This window comes from Xenopus tropicalis, chromosome 8 (assembly GCF_000004195.4).
Source record: "Xenopus tropicalis strain Nigerian chromosome 8, UCB_Xtro_10.0, whole genome shotgun sequence".
Lineage (NCBI taxonomy): Eukaryota > Metazoa > Chordata > Amphibia > Anura > Pipidae > Xenopus > Xenopus tropicalis.
Genome location: NC_030684.2, coordinates 22,579,257 through 22,601,520, shown reverse-complemented (window position 1 = coordinate 22,601,520; position 22,264 = coordinate 22,579,257). Strand labels below are relative to the sequence as shown.

The 22,264-nt window shown below is 42.9% G+C and overlaps 1 protein-coding gene across 5 annotated transcripts; it reads right to left on the bottom strand.

Moving 5' to 3' along the window:
- Positions 1-2,605: 2,605 nt before the first annotated feature.
- zer1 (zyg-11 related, cell cycle regulator) lies at positions 2,606-22,216 on the bottom strand. Of its 5 annotated transcripts, none has more exons than XM_012968053.1 (17): positions 22,128-22,216; positions 18,346-18,472; positions 15,037-15,310; positions 14,608-14,758; positions 13,289-13,728; positions 11,798-11,974; positions 10,529-10,643; positions 9,787-9,933; positions 9,494-9,667; positions 9,172-9,387; positions 9,013-9,054; positions 8,294-8,413; positions 7,532-7,647; positions 7,254-7,442; positions 6,319-6,416; positions 5,293-5,395; positions 2,606-5,104 (listed from the first exon to the last, which is right to left on the bottom strand). In XM_012968053.1, exons 3-17 carry the CDS (start codon positions 15,192-15,194, stop codon positions 5,047-5,049), a joined length of 2,304 nt encoding a protein of 767 aa, XP_012823507.1. In that variant the 5' UTR covers positions 15,195-15,310; positions 18,346-18,472; positions 22,128-22,216; the 3' UTR covers positions 2,606-5,046.
- Between the last annotated feature and the right edge of the window lie 48 nt (positions 22,217-22,264).

Sequence of the window (22,264 nt, the reverse complement as noted above, 5' to 3'; positions counted from 1 at the left end):
TACAGTGGAGGAAATAATTATTTGACCCCTCACTGATTTTGTAAGTTTGTCCAATGACAAAGAAATGAAAAGTCTCAGAACAGTATCATTACAATGGTAGGTTTATTTTAACAGTGGCAGATAGCACATCAAAAGGAAAATCGAAAAAATAACTTTAAATAAAAGATAGCAACTGATTTGCATTTCATTGAGTGAAATAAGTTTTTGAACCCCTACCAACCATTAAGAGTTCTGGCTCCCACAGAGTGGTTAGACACTTCTACTCAATTAGTCAACCTCATTAAGGACACCTGTCTTAACTAGTCACCTGTATAAAAGACACCTGTCCACAGAATCAATCAATCAAGCAGACTCCAAACTCTCCAACATGGGAAAGACCAAAGAGCTGTCCAAGGATGTCAGAGACAAAATTGTAGACCTGCACAAGGCTGGAATGGGCTACAAAACCATTAGCAAGAAGCTGGGAGAAAAGGTGACTACTGTTGGTGCGATTGTTCGAAAATGGAAGGAGCACAAAATGACCATCAATCGACCTCGCTCTGGGGCTCCACGCAAGATCTCACCTCGTGGGGTGTCAATGATTCTGAGAAAGGTGAAAAAGCATCTAGAACTACACGGGAGGAGTTAGTTAATGACCTCAAATTAGCAGGGACCACAGTCACCAAGAAAACCATTGGAAACACATTACACCGCAATGGATTAAAATCCTGCAGGGCTCGCAAGGTCCCCTGCTCAAGAAGGCACATGTGCAGGCCCGTCTGAAGTTTGCCAATGAACACCTGAATGATTCTGTGAGTGACTGGGAGAAGGTGCTGTGGTCTGATGAGACCAAAATAGAGCTCTTTGGCATTAACTCAACTCGCTGTGTTTGGAGGAAGAAAAATGCTGCCTATGACCCCCAAAACACCGTCCCCACCGTCAAGCATGGGGGTGGAAACATTTTGCTTTGGGGGTGTTTTTCTGCTAAGGGCACAGGACAACTTATTCGCATTAACGGGAAAATGGACGGAGCCATGTATCGTGAAATCCTGAACGACAACCTCCTTCCCTCTGCCAGGAAACTGAAAATGGGTCGTGGATGGGTGTTCCAGCACGACAATGACCCAAAACATACAGCAAAGGCAACAAAGGAGTGGCTCAAGAAGAAGCACATTAAGGTCATGGAGTGGCCTAGTCAGTCTCCGGACCTTAATCCAATAGAAAACCTATGGAGGGAGCTCAAGCTCAGAGTTGCACAGAGACAGCCTCGAAACCTTAGGGATTTAGAGATGATCTGCAAAGAGGAGTGGACCAACATTCCTCCTAAAATGTGCGCAAACTTGGTCATCAATTACAAGAAACGTTTGACCTCTGTGCTTGCAAACAAGGGTTTTTCCACTAAGTATTAAGTCTTTTTTTGTTAGAGGGTTCAAAAACTTATTTCACTCAATGAAATGCAAATCAGTTGCTATCTTTTATTTAAAGTTATTTTTTCGATTTTCCTTTTGATGTGCTATCTGCCACTGTTAAAATAAACCTACCATTGAAATGATACTGTTCTGAGACTTTTCATTTCTTTGTCATTGGACAAACTTACAAAATCAGTGAGGGGTCAAATAATTATTTCCTCCACTGTATTTATTAAAGTGATACTGACAGCCACTTAAAAATTTTTTTTTACACCTGCTGTTGTGTTTTAATTTGTATCATCTTTAAATTCCTTATAAACTAAATCTGCAAATTTTTTTCGCTTCATGATTATGGTAGCACAAATTACAGACCCACGGAGCAGCTGTTTGTTCCCCTCTTCCGGGTTTGAATTTAAATGCCTCCCAAGTAAATAAATATGCCCAATCACAAACCTGCAATGCCCCTTCTGCTTTCAGCCGATGTGTGACATAAGCTCAGCTCTGTTGTCTATGTGTAATGGGGAGGGAGAGCCCTTAGAAGCAGGCAGGCACAGGAAAGCTTAAGCTGGCCTGCTATTTAATTCTTTGTGGGAAGAGCAGAAAGGGGGCACAGTCCTTTGAAGTAGGCAGGCAATGGAAAGATCAAGCCTGCCTGCTATCTAGTTCACAACGCCATGCAATGCTATGCGAGGGAGGGGGAACTCTTTGAAGCAAATGGCAAGCTGAATCCTCCCAGTTTATGACGCAGGCCTTTTGACAGATTGAGAAGCTACCAGACAGTCGGGTTCAGGATCTTCAGTAGGATTAATGTAGAGAAACAGGACTTTTAGGAAAAAACAGTCAACATGATCTATAGGTAGGTTTGGAAGTAGGTTCATATTTTTATAAGAAATTTTTTGGTGTCGGCATCACTTTAATATTGGAGACAAACATCACCAGTGATCTTGCCAATAGAAACCAATCAGCAATTACATTTAAAAAAAAAAGGAAAGATCTGATTAGTTGCTATGGGCAACATCGCCAGTGATGTTTGTCTCCAATGTTAATAAACCCACCCCTAAAGGTTAACTTCTCAAGGCTGTGCCCTATACTTTACGCACATCAAGGCAAGCCGCTAAATACCTTCATATAGTTACAAGCATTACCCATAAATATTTAGAATCCACATACCCTAGATCTTTGATTGGCTAAGACTTGGCAGTAACAAACAACACTAATTCTTTTTAATATGACTTTATTCGTTCAGGCGCTGATCCTTTTTTTTTTTGTTTTAATTTATTAATTTTTTTTACAAAACATTATGCACAACAGAACTGTACCTTGCCCTTTGCCTCGTGTCTTACATCTTATTCAGAGATCAAATGCAAACAAAATAACACCCATAAAAGGAGGATCTCGGGGGGAAGGGCTTAGTATAATTTAGAGATCCATGAATAAAAGGCTGATGGTTGGGGGATATGGCGTGGAATAAAAGAAGCCATTTTATAACACTATATAACAGGCCATGCCCACACACTGAAGCTGCCCTAGCCCTCTAATGCCCAGTAACCAATCAAATATTTCATTTCATTAGTCTAATGGCAGTAGGCAAATAAAAAGCTAGTTGCTACTGGCTAAGAACCAGGCCAGTGTTGCTAGTGGATGTGCACAACCCCCTAAAGAATCTAGAGAGGACAGAAAACAAAACACCCTAAAAATATTTTTTTTTTGTTCTTATTTTGATTTCCTCTTAGGCACAAGGTCTTTTCTCAAGGGACAGTCTTTGGCTGATGTCCAACGGAGCCCACGAAAAATCTCTGCTATAGCGGGTGACTAGGAGTTGGCAGTGGAAAGGCCTTTGCATCGCTTTGGTTTTATGAAATTGCCTGCAGGAGGAAACATCACGCTTTAAAAATCTAAAGCGTTGCGAAGGCTTTTCCACCTATTGTTGCTGGTGGAAAGGCATTTCAGAGCAGTTAGTTGCCCACTATAGCAGAGATTTATCGTGAGCAACTAACACGCCCTGTTGGGCATCAGCCCAACATAGGAACTTACGGCCAACTGGCTGAACTAGAACAGCTGGAGGGCTGCAGGTTTGGGTTCCTTTATCTAAGGCAAGGGCCACACATGATGTCTTCCTTGGTGCCTAGCTCTGTGTTCTATATGCACCAGAAGCTGCACGTCTGACCCTTGCCTAATGGTTGGGGGCACCCCCCTGCATCGGTTTCCCATTCTCCATGACCACCCTAGTTATCATAATGACTATGCTGCTGCCATGATACGTGAGGGAAGACTGGTGCAGAAGGGCTAGGAACACTTGGAAATATACTTGAAATAGGAGATAAACCAAACAAGAGACAGGCAGTGGATATATCTGAGACAAAGAAAAAAAAAGGGGGGGAGGAAATAATATACTACACATATACATACTTACAGATGGCAAATGGACTAAGGAACGTGATCATTCTATTACGCCAGCCAATAGATACAGACTGTGTGAAAAGGACGTATCCTCGATCAAAGTGCACCATCAGTCACCAAACGACTCTGTCTTTCCAGCACTGACAGAACAGACAAAGGCATGGCCAGTGATACTGATAAGAAATTTTAAATTACAGAACTGTCTCGGCCCATTGGGCAAATTATGGCTGGTTTCACCCTGCAGTCTTTCCAGAAAATATAATTCCTAAAGGATACAGTTGAGACAGCTCAGCTCTTCCTCCTGTGACTCCTCGTGATATCTCCATTAGGTCACAGTCCCAGTCCATTTGTGTGTGCCCAAGTTGCTTGGGCAGAATTACGTATAGATCACACTGAAAAGGAATATATATATTTTTTATGGGACATTTATTTGCCCCACACCAGTCTATTAATAGAGCATGGATTGGTGGAGAAGTGGCTGTGTGATTGCCTTCCAAGGCGAGTCTCAGAAGTCCAGCTCAGTGAACCTGTGATGAGGGGGCTTCAATAGCGAGGGCTCTTGTGCCGGCGTAAGAGCTGGTCATAGATAGAGGCCTTTGTAAAGGACTGGCTGTGATCCTGTTCCCTTAAGGACACTAGAAAGACTGATCTCTTACCTGCAGTTTGCAGGGGGAATAGCAGCTCAGGGAGGTCTTTCTTCTAGTGTCCTGCCCCCTAGTGGTGGGTGCTATACCCCACCGTGAGTAAAAATCCAGATGAGTTTGTCCGGCTTAGCATATAGTCTTCCTGAAGGTGGATATGTAACCTTTACAACACAGTAGGCAACCTTTACTCTGCTGCTGAGCCAATCCTATTGGTTAAACACCATAGAGTCCATTAGTGTTGCCAGATTTCACTGCAGGGTCCATATAGCTCTGTAACCCACTCTTGCACTTGATCCTTGTGATCAAGGAGCTGTACGGCAACTAGATAGAAAAATGTTTAGAGAGAAGGCTTTGGCCACTTCTCTGTCTGCCATGTTATCTTGTACAGGGGGCTCAGCCCAACTCCTAAAGTGCCTTATTGCCAGAGCATTCCGGAAAGATTACTTGAGGTTTTTCTTTTTATCCCCCCGTCAGAAAAATCACACTCGTATTTAGACCAAATCAACATATAAATGATATGACAGAGATCTCCTCTCCTATTGGAACACACAGGGCTCCTCTGCGCCCCGAGAAGGAGGAAGTGAAGCGGCCTTGCTTTTACGTCTGTCATCTTCCTATAACGACGTGTCCATGGTGTCTTCATTATAATTACTGCAAAGTTCAAGGACTTTCCTGGAATCCCCAAAAAAATGGATTGAATTAAAGGGCAAGTAGTTGAGTAGATGAGAGGGCAGCTCTATTGAGTTTTAAAATAGGTTTAAATAATTTGCCATATAATATAGATGCTATTTAAGGTGCCATTACTTAGACAAGGGTGACAGAGACCTTGCACAGAGAGTGTTAATGCCTTTTAGTATTACCTTGCCATGTCCTTGGTTTGCTCATCAGCAGAAGGCATATTGATCAAATCTGTCAGGAGAGGTAGCCCTCCTTCTTTGATCAGCAGGGGGCAGTATTTGTCCGCTGAAATGATAAAGGCATTAATAAAAATAATATATCAATTCAAAAGCTTGGCCCATACACGGGCATAATGAAGGGGTCGATTTAGCAGCTTATTTGCCCGTGTATGGGATATATCTGGCTAAAAATCAGCCAGATGTTGATTGGACAGGTTTGATTTTCCCATCGGATCGAGGGCCACATTGGCTCAATGATGTGGTCCGCCCTTTGATGGCCTCTATCCCTGTCAGATCAGCCTCATATCACCCACCTTAGGCCAAAGGAGCAGATCATATATGTATGGCCAGCTTAAATGGGTAGTTCACCCTTAAGGTCACTTATGTTACAGAATGAGCAATTCTTAGCAACTTTTAAATTGGTCTTCATTTTTTCTTCTTTATAGTCCTCAAATTATTTACATTTTTCTTTTGACACTTTCCATTTTTTAGATTGGCCGGCAGCCAAAAAAAACAAATGTTCTGTGAGGCTACAATTTTGTTATTGTTACTTTTTATTACTTATCTTATTATTCAGGCCTCTCCTAGTCATATTCTGATCTCTCACTCATACCACTGCTTGGTTGCTAGGGTAATTTGCAACTCTAGCAACCACATAGCTGCTGAAATTCCAATCCAGACAGCTGCTGAACAAAAGGCAAAACAATTAAAAAAAACTACATGTAATAAAAAATGAGGACCAATTACAACTTTTTTTTTCAGAAAAGCACTCTCTACATCATACTAAAAGTTAATTTAAAGGTAAAGAACCCTTTAGGGCTCTTCTTAATTCATTGCATCTTACGGAGGACCCAGCTTTTTTAACATCATCATAACTTACCGTATCTGGATAGAAAACAAATTTCCGACAGTAAATGAGTAATATGGGCAATGATTTATAAAGAAAGAGTAAAACACTTCACCGCCCCACTATGTAGGGGAGATACTCACGGTATACAGACACCAGGTTATACAAGGCCCAGGTTGCCCAGTGCTGGCTGACTGGGGAAATACTCTGAGGGAGGAGCCGCAGGATTGGTTCAAAAGACCTGCCAATAAAGATTAAAAGACGCTCGTATTTAGGATCAGATGGAATTATGGGAAAGTAACAAAAAAAAAATATATTGCATCCTATATAACCACCAAGTCTTTACAATTATAATAAAACCATTTATTCCTTAATGAGGTTATGGAGCAGAGAAACGTCACATTTCTCCAGTCCTTTCTAAGCAGAGCAACATCACAAAGCTGTTCCTCCTCTTAAGAAATTATTTTCAACCAACTCTAGCCAGTTGGTGAAATAAACAGCAGGGGGCACTGTTGTTTCAAATCCATCATACTATTCAACTGTTTTGAGGGTTTACATTTTCTTTAAAGGGGTGGTTAACTTTTAGTATGTTATAGAATGGCCTATTCTTTGCAAACTTTCAATTGGTCTTCATTTTTTATTTTCTATACCTTTTGAATTATTTGCATTTATCTTCTGACTCTGTCCAGCTTTCAGATAGGGGTCACTGACCCCAGCAGCCAAAAAGCTATTGCTCTGTATCATTACTTTTTATTCCTTATCTTTCTATTTAGGCCCTTCTCTGTTCATAACCTTGTCTCTCTTTCAAACCGCTGCCTGGTTGCTAGGTTAAACTGATTCATAGCAACAAGACAGCTGCTGAAATTCCAAACTGGAGACCTGCTGAGCAAAAAGCTAAAGCACTTAAAAACCGCAAATGATGAAAAAATGAAGACCAACTGCTAATTGTCACAGAATAACACTCTCTGTATTATACTAAAAACTAATTTAAAGGTAAACTACCCCTTTTATGCATTTAGACCAATTTAAAAAGAATGATTGATGGGTTGCTATTGGTTGTAGAGGGATTCCCTCTAACCTGTAGTTGATATTCCTCCTCGAGCTGATGTCCCAGCTGCGGATAGCGCTCCACATCCGTTCTTCCACCTCTTGTCGGGTCGGCTCACCAATGAACCAGGCCTGGGGCCCATCGAACATGATGTGAGACAGCACCCCGCAGGCATTGTACGACACCTCTATGCCATCTGCTTTGCTGTCCAGGAGGTTACTGAGAAACCAGAGCAACACCGGCCTATCACAACCTGCCATGCTTATTTGATATACGCTAAAACGTGTCATAGGAGGGGATTGGGATACCTGAAAACTGTGATGAACTGTGATGTCATCAGCTGGGGTCGGAGCTCACGTACCTCCGCTACATTTCCCAGAAGTCCCAGCATGTTCCTGTGGAGTTCTTGCTTTTCTGGGAATTCCTGAAAATAAGTTAGTTGTTTTTTTTCTACCCAACAGTAGGGGTCACTGACCCCAGCAGCCCAAAAGCTATTGCTCTTATGAGGCTACAATTTTATTGCTACTTTTCAAAACTTTTTCTTTCAGCCCTCTCCTATTCATATTCCAGTTCCTCATTCAAACTAGCATGGTTCTTAGGGTAAAGTTGACCTTAGCAACCAGATAGCTGCTGAACAAAAAGCCAAATAATTAAAAAAACACAAAAACATATTTCAGATATTTCGAAGTATATCAGAATACAGGTATTCCAGAATGCTTGGGACTAAGGGTATTAAGGATAAGGGGTCTTTCCGTAATTTGGATCTCCATACCTTAAGTCTACTATAAAAATCAATAAAACATGAATTAAACCCAACAGAATTGTTTTGCACCCAAAAAAAGATTAATTATATCTTAGTTGGGATCAATTTCAAGGTACAATTTTATTACTACAGAGAAAAAGCAAATCATTTAAAATTATGAACCATTTGATTAAAATGGAATCTAAATGTGTTTGTTTATTTGTTTAAGTTGTTAAAGGTAAAGTATCCCTTTATGGCAGTCAAGTCAGTAAGTGGTTACAATTCTGTACATGCAATGCAGCAATGCAGTACATGGGCAGTTGCTTACTTTTAGGCACTCCAAAAACAGCTTCATGCCATTGTAGTTGAGGAACATCTCACAGTTGTCGGGAGTTTCGTCGGTGATATTCCACAAGGCGCTCCAGGAAAACTCCATCACCTGATCGCACTGTCCCCCAGGGACAAGAAAAAAGGGGTGTTTACTGGGGCACCAGCTGACTGTATTATCAGGAAAGGGGATGCATCTGCTAAATGATCATAGGTGTCACCTTGCGTCATGCAGACGCAGCTGGCCATACCCAGGCTCGAGGAGGGATTCAAAATAAGCCCTGGAATTTCAAGTACACAGAGGTCCAAACAGTCCCACAATAAATAGTAACCGGCTATGGCATCTTACAGCAGCCCCTCTGGCATTTGCCTGAATCCACAGATTGCCAAGTCCAGGCCTGGTTATACCCTAGCTTCTGCCTCCTTTTCCAGCTTGTGGCACTAACCCTTGCACTGCCCTCTTTTTATTCCAGTTTAGCCCTGGCCCATACTAAAGCTATACACAGCTTAGGCACAGTGCAACCAGAACACTTCCATATTGGGTTCCTTTGCAATCCCCTCCTATTCTGTTGATGCCTTACAGGCCAGGACTGGCAATCTGTGGATTCTGGCAAATGTCAGACAGGCTGTGGTAAGATGCCATAGGGCCTCTGTGTACTGTGTATTCTGAATCCAAGTCCAGGCCTTATGACCTGCCTGACACAATTTGTGACTACTCACCATTTTATCCTGCAGCTTCTTCTGTATAAGTTTAAGCATTGTCTGCAGCAGAGAAGAAACAAGATTAACCTTGATGGTAAAGCCCCCCCCCCCCGATACACTTGGATCAGAACCTCACAATCAACAATAACATCAGAACTTATCACTGCGTGTACTTACCATGACAAAGCCCATCTTGCCGACGGCCTCTTTATGGTCATTGTCTACCTGGCAGACTAAGGCGTTGCAGAGATGCACAGCGATGCGCTGAATGGACTCGTCCTGCCGCGTAGGGATCAGTATGTTGAGCAGCAATTCATTAACCCTTTGGTACTGAAATTCTAATTCTTCTGGGATGCTGAAGTTGCACAGGGTGAGGCAGCAGTTTCTCTGCACCTAAACAGGAGCGAGGCACTTCATTTCTGTTCTCAGACAGTAGGAAAGGTTTGTGGAATAGGGATATCAGTTCCCATTTAAACTTGGCGTTACCATAGGGCCTCACCGTAACTTCCTGATATGACTCCATGCCGTTGAGCACCACTTGGATGACCTGTTGACGTAGGCGGACACTTTGCTCACTGCGGTAGTCGGAATTGGTTAGGTAGAATAGGGCAGCGCTCCCTGTCACCTGGATGGTTTTGTCGTACTTGTGACACTTCAGAGCGGTGATGACCAACTGAAAACAGTTAAGTGTTTCATGATCAGACTGCATGCAGCACTTTTAACTGCCTGACAGCACAGGCCTCAGCATGGTAGAACCCTAAATAGTCACAATGTATCACACACAGTAATTACCTGCAGGGCTCTTAGGGGCTGGTTACAGCGTTCAATACGGGCAATGTCAAACAGCAGATTGATGGCACGGGAGGTAATCTCTGGACGATGCTCAGTGTAGGCCTCTATTGCATTCAGCACTTGCACTTCATTCTTGTCCCCGCTCACCTGTGAAATGGTACATGCCGTAAGATCAAGGACATTTTTACAACAGGGGAAGTTCTATGGCATGGTTACCTCTCTGTACAGGCAAAGAGCAAACTTAAAGGGGGGGGCTGTTCCTGCTGAATTGTGCTTAGTACAGGGGAATACCTATGCTGCCATAGTTTTATGGGATCTCTCTGTACAGGCTATGAGCAAACTTAGGGGGCTGTTCCTGCTGAATTGTGATAAGTACAGGGGAATATATGTACTGGCATAGCTATGGCATCACTATTTTAAAGGTTATTATAAAATGTCCCTGCTCTCCCATTTTGGCTGCTCGTTCTCACCATTATGCCATACCTGACCCAAAATATAACAGATTGGCTATGAGAAATGATAAAGTAGGCAGTGGCCAGCCGGCCAGCCAGCCTATGACAAAACCATGTTTAGTATATTGTAAGGCAGAACGTGCTAGAGTAAGAAAACTTAATAATTGGAAGGAAACCAAGCAAAAAGACTCAAATGACATATTTACCTGTTAATATCTTTAACAAATATAAGGTAAATTTTAAAAATAATTGTATAATGAACGTTTAATGAGCAATCTGTATCCATTTACCTTGTAGGCTGGGATGTGTGTCAGGCGGCACAGAGATGTTTCAAACAAACCCAGGAACTGCAGGGGCCTTTTAAGGGCTCGGAAAGGACTGATGCTGCTTTTTGCAGGGTTGTTGCTACACAGGGAAATTAAACAGAAAGGCAAAGTTGCCCATGCAGCAGCCATAGAAATACAAGCAGCAGAGTCAATTACAAATATTATGAAAAAGGGAAACACCACTCTGCACCTAAGCTTATCCATCCTGTCTGTCAAGATAATGTCAGGGAACTAAATTGGATGACACATCTTAGCGTACCACCTTCTGACACAGGTTAGGCTGATGCCACACGTGGCGTTTTTACGCTGCGTTTTTTCTCAGCCTCAAAACGCCGCACAAGCCACACAGCCCCTGACTATGGCGTTTTTCAGCCTAGTACTGGTGACGTAGCAAATCCCGTTTCCATGGTGCTAATAGTGCAAAATAGTAAAAAACACCGCGTATTTCAGCTAGGTCTGGCAGTTGCCTTTGTGTATACATAGGAATAGCTTGCTTTGCAAATACTGGCGTATTTCAGCCAACGCTTGAAAAATCCATGCTAAGGCGTTTTCTAGTGTATTTACGCATTGTGTGGTTTGCCTCGAGTCTTTTCAAGTTATTTCTATGGATGATGATATCGGGCGTTTTTCAGCCGCTGAGAGAATTAGAGAATACACAGCGTAAAAACACCACGTGTGGCATCAGCCTTAGCCTTTGACAACAACTTTTTGCAATGGTGCCTGGGCCTTTCCCCTTGTTTAGTGTCTAGTTTTAGTGCCCTAACTTCTAGCAAACGTTGTTACACCTCAGTTGTATGCTGCCAGTTTGTCTAGTCACTTAGATAATTATGAGATTACAAAGTAATATTGTGTAATAGTCACCCTGTTATAGTTCCAAAGGTACCCATTGCAGCAAATAAGCACTCACCCCAAATCTCCCCCTAACTGGCCTTCAGGCCCCCTTAGCTCATAACAAGGTTACAGATATATAGAAACATTGGGGTAACAGTCATCCTGCTATAGTTCCAGGGGTACCCCAGGGCACAAATAAGCACTCGCCCCAAATATCCCCCTAACTGTCCATCAGGCTGGGCCCCCTTAGCTCATAACAAGGTTACAGATATATAGAAACATTGGGGTAACAGTCACCCTGCTATAGTTACAGGGGTACCCAGGGCAGCAAAAAAGTACCACCCCTTTTTGGCCACCCCAAACACTGCTTTGGGAATTCTTGGAAAGGATCAGCTCTAATACCTGGGAGGCCCGAGCTCGTCATCCATTTTGGAGACAGCACAATTCTCCAGTGTCAGGTGTCCAGAGATATCCAATGATACAAGCTCCTCAAGATTTTGTACAAATAGACTCAGAACTTTGCGAGTCAACTTAAACTTGTAGTAGCTAGAAAGCCTATCCCGCGAGATATCCAGATGCCTGTAAGGACAGAGAGAAAGCTGAAAGCACATACTTGTATAGGCATGAGTATGCTAGTGGAACAATCCATTACCATAGAACAGGGCTGTCCAACTGGCGGCCCGCGGGACCCCCCTCTGTGTGGCCCCCAACCTGTTTGGCTGCTTTGATGGCTTACCTTTGTGTAAGCTTTAAATGGTATCAGTACTGAGTTTAACTGGCCCCCTGCATGGTTCTCACCTGAGATTCTGGCTGTAATCCCCCTGTATTGTTTAATCATGTAATCCCCTGTACTGTTCACACCTTTCAATGCCTTGTTTTCCCCCTGCATTGTTCACACCTCAGGCTCAGGCTGTAATCACCCATTTTGTTCACCTGTTCACACCTCAGACATTCCCTCTGACACATCCAGCATTGTGTCTCTGTATGCTGCCTGTGTGTGCCATAGGGCAGGCATAGTGTGGCACACATAAACAGGGGAGGGCAAGCATAGTATGGCACACATAGGCAGGGGAGGGCAGGCATAATATAGCACACATAGACAGGGGAGGGCAGGCAGAGTATGGCACACACAGGCAGAGTAGGGCAAGCAGTACTCTGCCTGCTCTATGCCTCCCCTATGATGCCTGTGTGTGCCATACTCTGCCTTCCCTATGCTGCCCGTGTGTGCCATACTCTGCCTTTTCGTATGTTGCCTGTGTGTGCCATACTCTGCCTGGAAGAAGAGACAGAAAGGGAGAAAGAAGTGTAGATGCAGAGGTCACATTTGGCCTTAATTGTGGGTGGCACCAAAGGGCTGCAGATGTATACTCAGCTTTATTCCCAATTGGTTGATATAAAATGTTAGCGTTGATCAAAACAAAAAGGAAATAAAAAGTTCCTGCCCAAGAAAGCAGAGTGCCTCTCCTAGGTTAGGTTGTTCATTTAGGCTGTTACCAGGGAAGTATTTAGGTCCGGTGCCACCCTAGGCACTAGACCAAAGTACGGCCCCCAGATGGCGGAAGTGACATCACCTGGATGGCTGCATGTGATATCACTTTTGATGTGTGTGACGTCAAACTTGGGTAAAAATTATGTCGGACCCCTTACCCTCCTCAGCTCTGCTGCTGTATTTCCACCTGTAGGTCTGGTAGTGGCTCAGGAGGGGTTTTTTACTTAATTGATTATATAGGCACTAAGGCTGTCGCCCTAGGCACAGGCCCTCGGGTGCCTATATAAAAACATAGCCCTGATTGTAAAAGAAGACTGGCTGTTAGGAGGTTACTAAAAACTTTGTCTCTAAGGATCCAATAGTTGCGTCGGCAGAGCCAAAGTTTCTTGCCAACAATGATTTACCTCAGTTTGTGTAGCTGCACTATGACCCGGATGTGTTCCTCAGACAGGTCCATATTGTACAAGACTAGTGACACCAGACTGTCCTTCCACTGTGTGAGGAAGCCAATGTCATTCAGCTGGATTCCAGAGAGGTTCAGGGCTTTCAAGCATATGAGAGGGCGCAGCATCAGCTCCACATCCACCACTTTGGCGATGCACCCCAGGTTGAGGAATCGCAGGGACTGGAATCCTTGGAATGTAAAGTCCCTGACTAGGACCTGCCTCGTAGGGTTTACTAGGCGGTCAGTCTCATCATAACCCCCTAGGCTCTCCTCCTCATAGAATATGTTGCTGCATCCAAAAAGACTGAGGGACACAAGGCTTTGGCGGAAGTTTGCCAGTGTCTGCAAGCTCTTGGCTGTTAGCCTTTCACAGTTAGTAAGGTAGAGCTCAACCAGGTCCTGGAAGGAAGAAAAAAAAGCCTCAGCTTGCTGGTTTTTAAAGGAGAACTAAGACTTAACTAAAGAAATAGGCTAGAAATGTTATATACTATGTTCTGGGCCAGCCCAGGGAACCCCAGCCCTTTAGCAGGGACGAGCTGTACCTCTAATAATGCCCAGTCTCCCACATCTTTTCTTCTGCTTATTCACTGCACATTCTCTATGCTGCTGTCACTTACCTAAGCTTAGGGACTGACTCATAATATACTGCATATATAGAATTAATACAGATAATTACTTCATGGCAGCTTAGAAACCAGTGCAACTAGTATGAGAATTTAATCATCAGCCCTGTAGCATCAGTCTATATGAGGCCAGTCTCATCATTTGCAATGACCCCTAAGCTTAGCTTCTCAACAGCTGCCCAGAGTCCACTGAGCATGTGCAGTGTCACAGACACTAAAGTTGCTATAACTATAGGTTGGTGCAATAAGTTCATTATATAAAATAAGGCATTTTGAGGATTTAGTTCTCCTTTAACAGTACATGAGCTTCTCATAATAAATTTCATATTGCCAGAGCCATTAAATGAGTTGTTCATTAACTTTTAGTATGATGTAGATATTGATTCAGTTGAATTGGTCTTGATTTTGTATTGTTTATGTTTTTCAGTTATTTAATTATTTGTTCGGTTGCTCTCAATATTGGTATTTCAACAGCTATTATTTGAATACACAGTGATGTTCAGTGCACACAATAAGCAGTACCCTCATACTGTTCTGTCTAAGGGAAACAATATGGCACCTCCCTCCCATATGTATAAATACAAATATACAGAGAAGGAATGTTCTGGGCACATAAGATAAGGAAAATTGCCCTTAGGTAGACCCTACAACTCACTTGTTTCCTTATGGCTTCCAAATCCTGATCTTGAACAATGTCTTCTCGCAGGTGGAGGCGCGTGAGCCGTGTGCTTTGTGGCTCTGAGAAGAGGGTGAAGAAGCTATCATGGGGCTCAAAGCTGCTATCAGAATTAACCAACTCAATGTATCTGAAAGAAATAACAGGAGTTGGTAAACATTTACCCGATAAAACATACAGGTATGTAGGATAGATAGGGCACGCTCCTCGGACTAACACAATATCAACATTTCAGTCCAGGTTCTATGTCCTTTCTCAATGTTTGACTTGGATACATAGCCAAAACCCCAAATACATTTTGATGATCTCTATTATTAACAACTAAGGATAAATACTGGCATTTCATAAATCAGACCATATTCCCTAAAGCCCCCAGAAGTCCTAGTTCATGTAACCCTCATTACTTACTCATTCACAAGCCTGTCACAGATCTCACTTGGCAGGAAGATGTCTGGGTGCAAGCGTAGGATTTCATTGTCTAGGAGGTAGCAGAGGGTTCCCTTTAAGTTTCGGAGGCAGAAGTCAGTACAAATGCTCATGAGTGAGTCTGGGCTGTCGGATGCCATCTTGCTGGATGCTCCGAAGTGAGTTCTTCAGTATACAAAAAATAAAAAAAGGCCCCTGAATAGATGGCTGCCTTCGTATTTAGCTATCCTTCGTGAATCATTAGGGCAGCAGATTTCTAGAAGGAAATGGAAAGAACTTATATAACATACAGGTCATAATAAAAATAATAAATAACATACCGATCATAATAAAAATAAATAATAGCCAATCACAATCCTTATGTGGAATTGCAAGTCCATAAACAGTTACCGAGACTCACTTTTCCTTAACATCATAGCAGCTAGTGTTATACTGACATATAAGCAATATAGGACAGCTCTACACAACATAGCCCACATCAGTAAGGAGCTAGATAAACATTATCCAGCTGCGGGGCAGGGAATATGAGCCCCTAGTGTATCACTGCTATATCACTGCACTAATGCGACTGTCTGCACTACCAAGTATACCAGTGCAGTCCAGTGTGTCCCTAAGCACAGAAAAAGTTACTCATGAATGTCTGCCTTCAGTGTTGTACAGTCAGTGTCTCAGCTGCTATAAGTTCTGTAGCCACAGCCTGATTCAGGTAGAAGTTGGGCCGTAAGCTGAATCGCCAGCCGGTCAGTTATAAAGTTACCTGTAATGCATACGGCTTTTGTTCTTATTAACAAAAAGCAACCCTATACATAAGACATAAAGCCCTCACCTCTTGAGTTTCCAAAAAGTCCTCCTCCTAAAGGGCATTTATCAAATATTTATTCTATTCTATAGTGATAGTGCCTTGCTGACTTTAATCTTAACATCTGCAGGTGCACTGTGGCCCGATATCAGTTGTTAAACAGGACAACACAGGGGTGTAGTCCCGAGCTAATCACGGTCCATACTTCCCAATGTAGCCCCCAGATAAATGCTGCTATACTTCCCAATGAGGCCCCGAGCTAATTGCTGTCCATACGTCCCAATGCAGCCCCCAGATAATCACTGTCCATACTTCCCAAAGTAGCCTCCAGCTAATCGCTATCCTTACTTCCCAATGTGGCCCCCAGCTAATCGCTGTCCATACCTCCCAATGTAGCCCCCCAGCTAATTGCTGCTATACCTTCCAATGTAGCCCCCAGCTAATTGCTGTCCATACTTTCCAATGTAGCCCTCAGTCGATGACTGTCCATACCTCCCAATGTAGCCCCCAGCTAATTGCTGTCCATACTTTCCAATGTAGCCCTCAGCCGATGACTGTCCATACCTCCCAATGTAGCCTTCAGCTAATCGCTGCTATACTTCCCAATGTACCCCCAAGTTAATCACTGTCATTAACCAGCCAATAGCTGTCCATACTTTCCAATGTAGCCCTCAGCTAATTGCTGCTATACCTCCCAGTGCAGCCCCCAGCTAATCACTGTCCATACCTTCCAGTGCAGCCCCAGCTAATCACTATCCATACCTTCCAGTGTAGCCCCCAGCTAATCACTATCCATACCTTCCAGTGTAGCCCCTAGTTAATTGCTGACCATACTTTCCAATGTAGTCCCCTAGCTGATAGCTGTCCATACTTCACAATGAGTAATGATTATGTCAGAGAGATTAAAGGGCCAATAACACTAAAAAAGCAATATATTATATGTGTTTTAATATGGTGGCCACATATTAGCAGCTCCTCAAGAGTAACTATAAGTTACTGGTCCCTAAAGAAAATATTTTTCAGGCCCCCAATCCTTAAAGCCTTTGGAAGGATAATATAAACTGCATATAAATGTTTAAACTTCACATTAGTTTGGACCTGCACTGGGACACCTAGAAGCTACTGGATCTGCTCCATCCTATACATCCTGTACATCCTATTATCCTACTATGTGGCATCAAAGTCAAGATAACATAAAGTCCAGGTACCGTAGCTCGCTTTTGCATCCCTTAGTGCTCTGGCGTAAATGCCCAATAAGGAGACGTAGATTTGTAACTTCATACCTAGCTTAAGGCATGCATTCTTTACATTTACACTATTACATCGGGCACAGGACCACACAATACAGGTCCACACAATACAGGTCCACACAATACAGGTCCACACAAGTGAATGAAACACCCAGTATTGCCCTTATGATGTTGCTAACCAAGGTTGTACTGCTGCACTGTGCAGATAAACTGTAGGAGAATGGAAGACTGCAAGAGCCCAATGTCACTTCTGACATCCTCATTAAATTACAACTGAATATGCCAGTGTAGGGCAAATTTGTCTATTTAGCAATGCAAGTGTTAATAGATTAATTAAGTCATCCTGGCCAATATTTTAAATATTGCACCAAGGCCCCCTCCTGAACGGTATTACTAAGAACTGCCAGTGCTTTGCCTGTGCTCCTGTATGACTAAGCAGTGTCGGACTGGGAACCCAGGGGCCCGCCAGAAAACCTTCCACCCTAGGCCCAATTTCCAAACTATTTTTCCACCTTTCCTCACCCAACATCTTCATTCTCCTAGTTTCTTTTATTTACATGCTAGCATCTATTCTTCCATCTATTTCTCCTCTTTCTTCCCATTCAGAAATGACCATGAAACAGACCAAATGGTCAGGAGCAGGAGGGCCCACTTACACCTGGGCCCACCGGGAGTTTTCCTGAGAAATGCAGACCTATGCTGCCAACATCATGACAACCACAACACTTTATACCAGGGTGGCAAAACCAGTGGCCAATCAAGACATATAATATACTTATAACTAATTAAAGAGACTTTGGGACGACTGATCCGGAGAGATGGCCCCATGATGGTCCTATGACGGTCCTGCACCGAACTGATATATATTTCATACATATATAATAAATATATAATATATAGGTATCATTCTAGGTGTTAGTGCAGCACCAGGTATATAGATTAACCATTAATTACAATGCATCTGGATTTGTGCCCACAAGACAGTCCCACCCTATAATGTTTCAGCCTGTCACCCTATTGGATAAAGATAGCATCATACGAGAAGGAGACCCGATCTCACCCTGTGCCACTAAGCCTTCCTGGTCCCCTCGCAAACCGATTCCCCTGCCCCCATGTACAGAGACATTTACCCTGCACACAAGGCGGGCACCTCAGCCGGCAAGACAACTAACCCCCCCCCCCCCAGCTCCTTACTACCCGGTTCCGATTCGGGCCGCATTCGCAGCAGTGGCTCCTACTCACAAGGCATCCTCCAGACTCCGCTGTCAACAAATTCCAACGTCACTGCCGGGCGGTCGCTATAGCAACCGGGCAGCTACAATCACATCAACAAGCCGACTGGAAACTGCAGCTGATCAATTAGGTTCCGCTGTAAAAAATAAAAACATAAATCATTTAAATGCTTTGGGTCCAGTTACAGGAAATTCTGTGCAGGAAATGAAGGTTAAATATGTTCTCGTACCGTACCTATTATGCTGTGTATTTGTGAGGGGACCAGTTTCCCACAGTGGGTAGGCTTTTATCCTTAACTCCTAACACAAAACCTGAATGTGAGACCCTCAAAGGACAAGTCAACCCAGAATACATTTTTTTTGCCTAATTAAAAAGAAAAACAATATTCTAAGCAACTTTGCAACATACATTCATTTACACATTTGTAATGGGTTTTGAGTTATATGTATATACAATTGCTATAAAAAGCAGTGTTTGTCTTTTCTATTCTCTGCCCTGGAGGCCCTGACTCTTGAAGCAATGTAACATAAGCCAGCAGATTGACAGACCTGTCTCGCTGGAGGAGACTGACCTTTGCAACATTGTTTAAAAAGAAACAACCAGGAGTTCAGTAAATGCTGCTTTTCAATAACAAATCATTTTTAAAGCACTGAAATTTCATTTTGCAAAGGTTCTTAGGATTATGTTTTCTTTTATTAGGCAAAAACTTTTAGGGTTGACATGTCTTTGAGAGCAACCTACATCCTTTCACATGCAGTTCAACTATTACTACCCCCCAACCAGAGTTTTACTGGCAATATCAGTTATAGTTAGGTAAAAGCTTTCTCAGTAATATTATGGGAGAAAATCTTACTCCAAACTTTGAAGCCATAACCTGAAACCCACAAAACCCTTCAGGCAGGTTCTAAGATGAAACCCTAACACAAGGCTGTGCACAAACCAGATAGTGCAGCCCTTAAATGCTAAAAATCTGTCTGCACCTCTGAGTGAGATGCTTTTCATCCTTCTCATTGCTGGCCTCTCTGCAAGAGCCTTGCTGAAATCATCAGCAGGGGACAAAAAGAATGCAGAACAAAACAGAAGGTACAAAAAGCACTGATCAGAAGAATTCAGAGGCCAGAGTGTGCTGGTGGATTTGTACCAGCCTACATCCTGGCAACAACTCACACCCTGTTTTAACTTCAGTCCCAAATTTACTGTACAGTCAAGATAAGTTGAATGTCTCAGTGCCGGAGGGGTTGTCGTAAGATGCCATCAACAGTCATTATATTTGGGGCGATGGGGGCTGTTTGGGCTTTTGTGTTATGAATTGCCAGTGCCTATTTTGTATCCCTATCTGGGTTTGGTGCCAAGCTACATGACAAGTGTGGGTCTTACAACAGCACTGGTGGCCCCTGGAAATAAAACAGAAGGCTGGGAGCTGCGGGGGACGCATGCCCAGTTACATGCACATATTAATGTGATATCAGTATTTCGGCCACTTGTACAAACCTGTAACCCCCCAGCCTTTGTACCAAATACATAAAGTTCTCGTTAACATTAGCTGGAGGGTTGCCAACTAAAAGCACTGAGAGGTTTTGTAACTCATCCCCCTCGCCTTCAGTTTATAACTTTACACATATCCAACCTCTTATACAGTCAACCTGAGAAGATAATAAATAAATATCCCCCCAAAAAAATGCAAACTATATGACAAAATTCAAGATAGGTAATCTCAGTGCACAGGGACAACAATAATAAAGGCACAACTCCTTGCTTCCAGGACTGGCTGCTTGCACCGACACTTATATGACTATGATCTTACACCCCCCCTCCCCTAATACACAACCTAAACATAATCTTCAGCAGCTCGCCATCAGATAACACTTCCCCGTATGCACCGGCACACAGGTCACACTGTCCTACAACAATAAATCAGCTGTTTATTCAGTCATTTTTTATTGGGCTGGTTTGTGGCTATTTGGGCCTCTGTGTACTTGAAATGCCAGGGACTATTTGGAATTCCAGTCTTTATATAGTATTATAAGTAACAAAGTACACGCAGACCTCTTGTTTTGCAATAAATTCAGTAACACATGGACACAGTTTTAAAGCAACATCAGCAATATAGTAAGCAAAAAGTAAAGTGCTGTTTTTAAATGCCCAGCTATCCTTTTAAAGGAGAAGGAAAGGCAAAGTCACTTGGGGCTGCCAAAATGTTAGGCACCCCCAAGTGACTTAAATCGCCTACCTTTTACCCCGGGCTGGTGCCCCTGTTCTGAGAGAACAGCACCAGCCCGGGGTAGCTGCAGCGATTCCTCCTTCCTGCTTCGCTTGCGCGCATGCGCAGTAGAGTGAAAAACCGAACTTTAACAGAGAAGTTGGTTTTCACTCTAATGCGCATGTGCCGGTCCCTGGAATTTGCCGGCAAAACGAAGCAGGAAGGAGGAAGCGCTCGCTACAGGTACCCCGGACTGGTGCTGTTTTCTCCTAACAGGGGCACCAGCCCAGGGTACAAGGTAAGCGATTAAAGTCACTTGGGGGTGCCTAACATTTTGGCACCCCCAAGTGACTTAGCCTTTTCTTGTCCTTTAAAGTGCATTATGGACGAAACATCAGTTCTGTATGCACCAAATCCACTTTTTTGGATTTGGCCAAATCCTACATAAATGATTCGGCTGAATACCTATCCGATTCCTAATTAGCAGCAAAAAATTTTCAACTTCTGTGTTTACATGACAAAAAGTCACGTGACTTTTAGGATTCAGAATCAGTTCGGCCTGGGGCCAAATCCGAATCCTGCCGAAAAAGGCAGAATCCCGAACAGAATCCTGGATTCAGTGCATCCCAATGATACCAATGCAAACTATGCAACTCTTTGTGAAAACATAATATATACAGGTGTTGGATCTGAATTACTGGAGGCCCATCTCCCATTGACTCCATTTTGATCAAATAATTCCAATTTTTAAACATTTGTTGCATTTTCTCTGTAATAATAAAACAGTATTTTCTACTCGATCCCAACTAAGGTATAATTACCCCTTATTGGAGGTAAAACAATTCATTTGGGTTTTTTGTTTAATTTATTTTTTAGTAAACTTAGGGTATGAAGAGCCAAATCACAGAAAGACCACTTATTTAGAAAACCAAAGGTCCCGAGCATTCTGGATAACAGGTCCCGAGCATTCTGGATAACAGGTCCCATACCTGTATGAAGACAAATATTCTGTTCTTTTGTAGGCTGGAACAGGTAATTTGTTTGCACTTTTTAGTATTTTAGCAGCCTGGCCAGTAAAAATAGTGATTATTATAATTATATGATTATATTATAGTTATTTATAGTGAAAAATAGGTAAATACAAAAAAATATTGGTCATTTCTTTTCAAGAAAAGATTGCAACTGTGTGCGTCTGTGTGTCATACAACTCCCAGCATCCTTTAAGATTCAGTGCTATCTGCGGTTTGTTGGGAGTTGTAGAGCAGCAATGGCAAGAGAATAAAACTAAACAAGCACCATATATGCTTATTTGAATAAAGATAGATGATAGACAGACAGATAGACAGATGCACAATTAAATATATATTTAAATAAAATCAAAAGAAAGTCACTAGGTAAGATGGATAAATGTAGATAAAAGGAATGACTGTAAGAAGCGACTTACCTCCCACAGTCAGATATGTAGAGAGATAAATACAGATATAGAGCTCAGTATATAGAGGAATAACTGGCAGAGCTAGAGGATGAATGGACGGCAGAGAATACATACACAGATATGCAGGCAGAGAGTTGGGGTGGCCATATACAGTACCTAGGCAGCCCACTAGGGAGTCAGTAGATGGGGAGAACCCCAGTCCCAGGCAGCAGGACAGAGGGGTTAGGGGAGTGAGAGTCAGTGGCAGGTTCCTGTTTCCTGCCGGAACGTTCGTTCCCTCCCTCCCCCCGTAC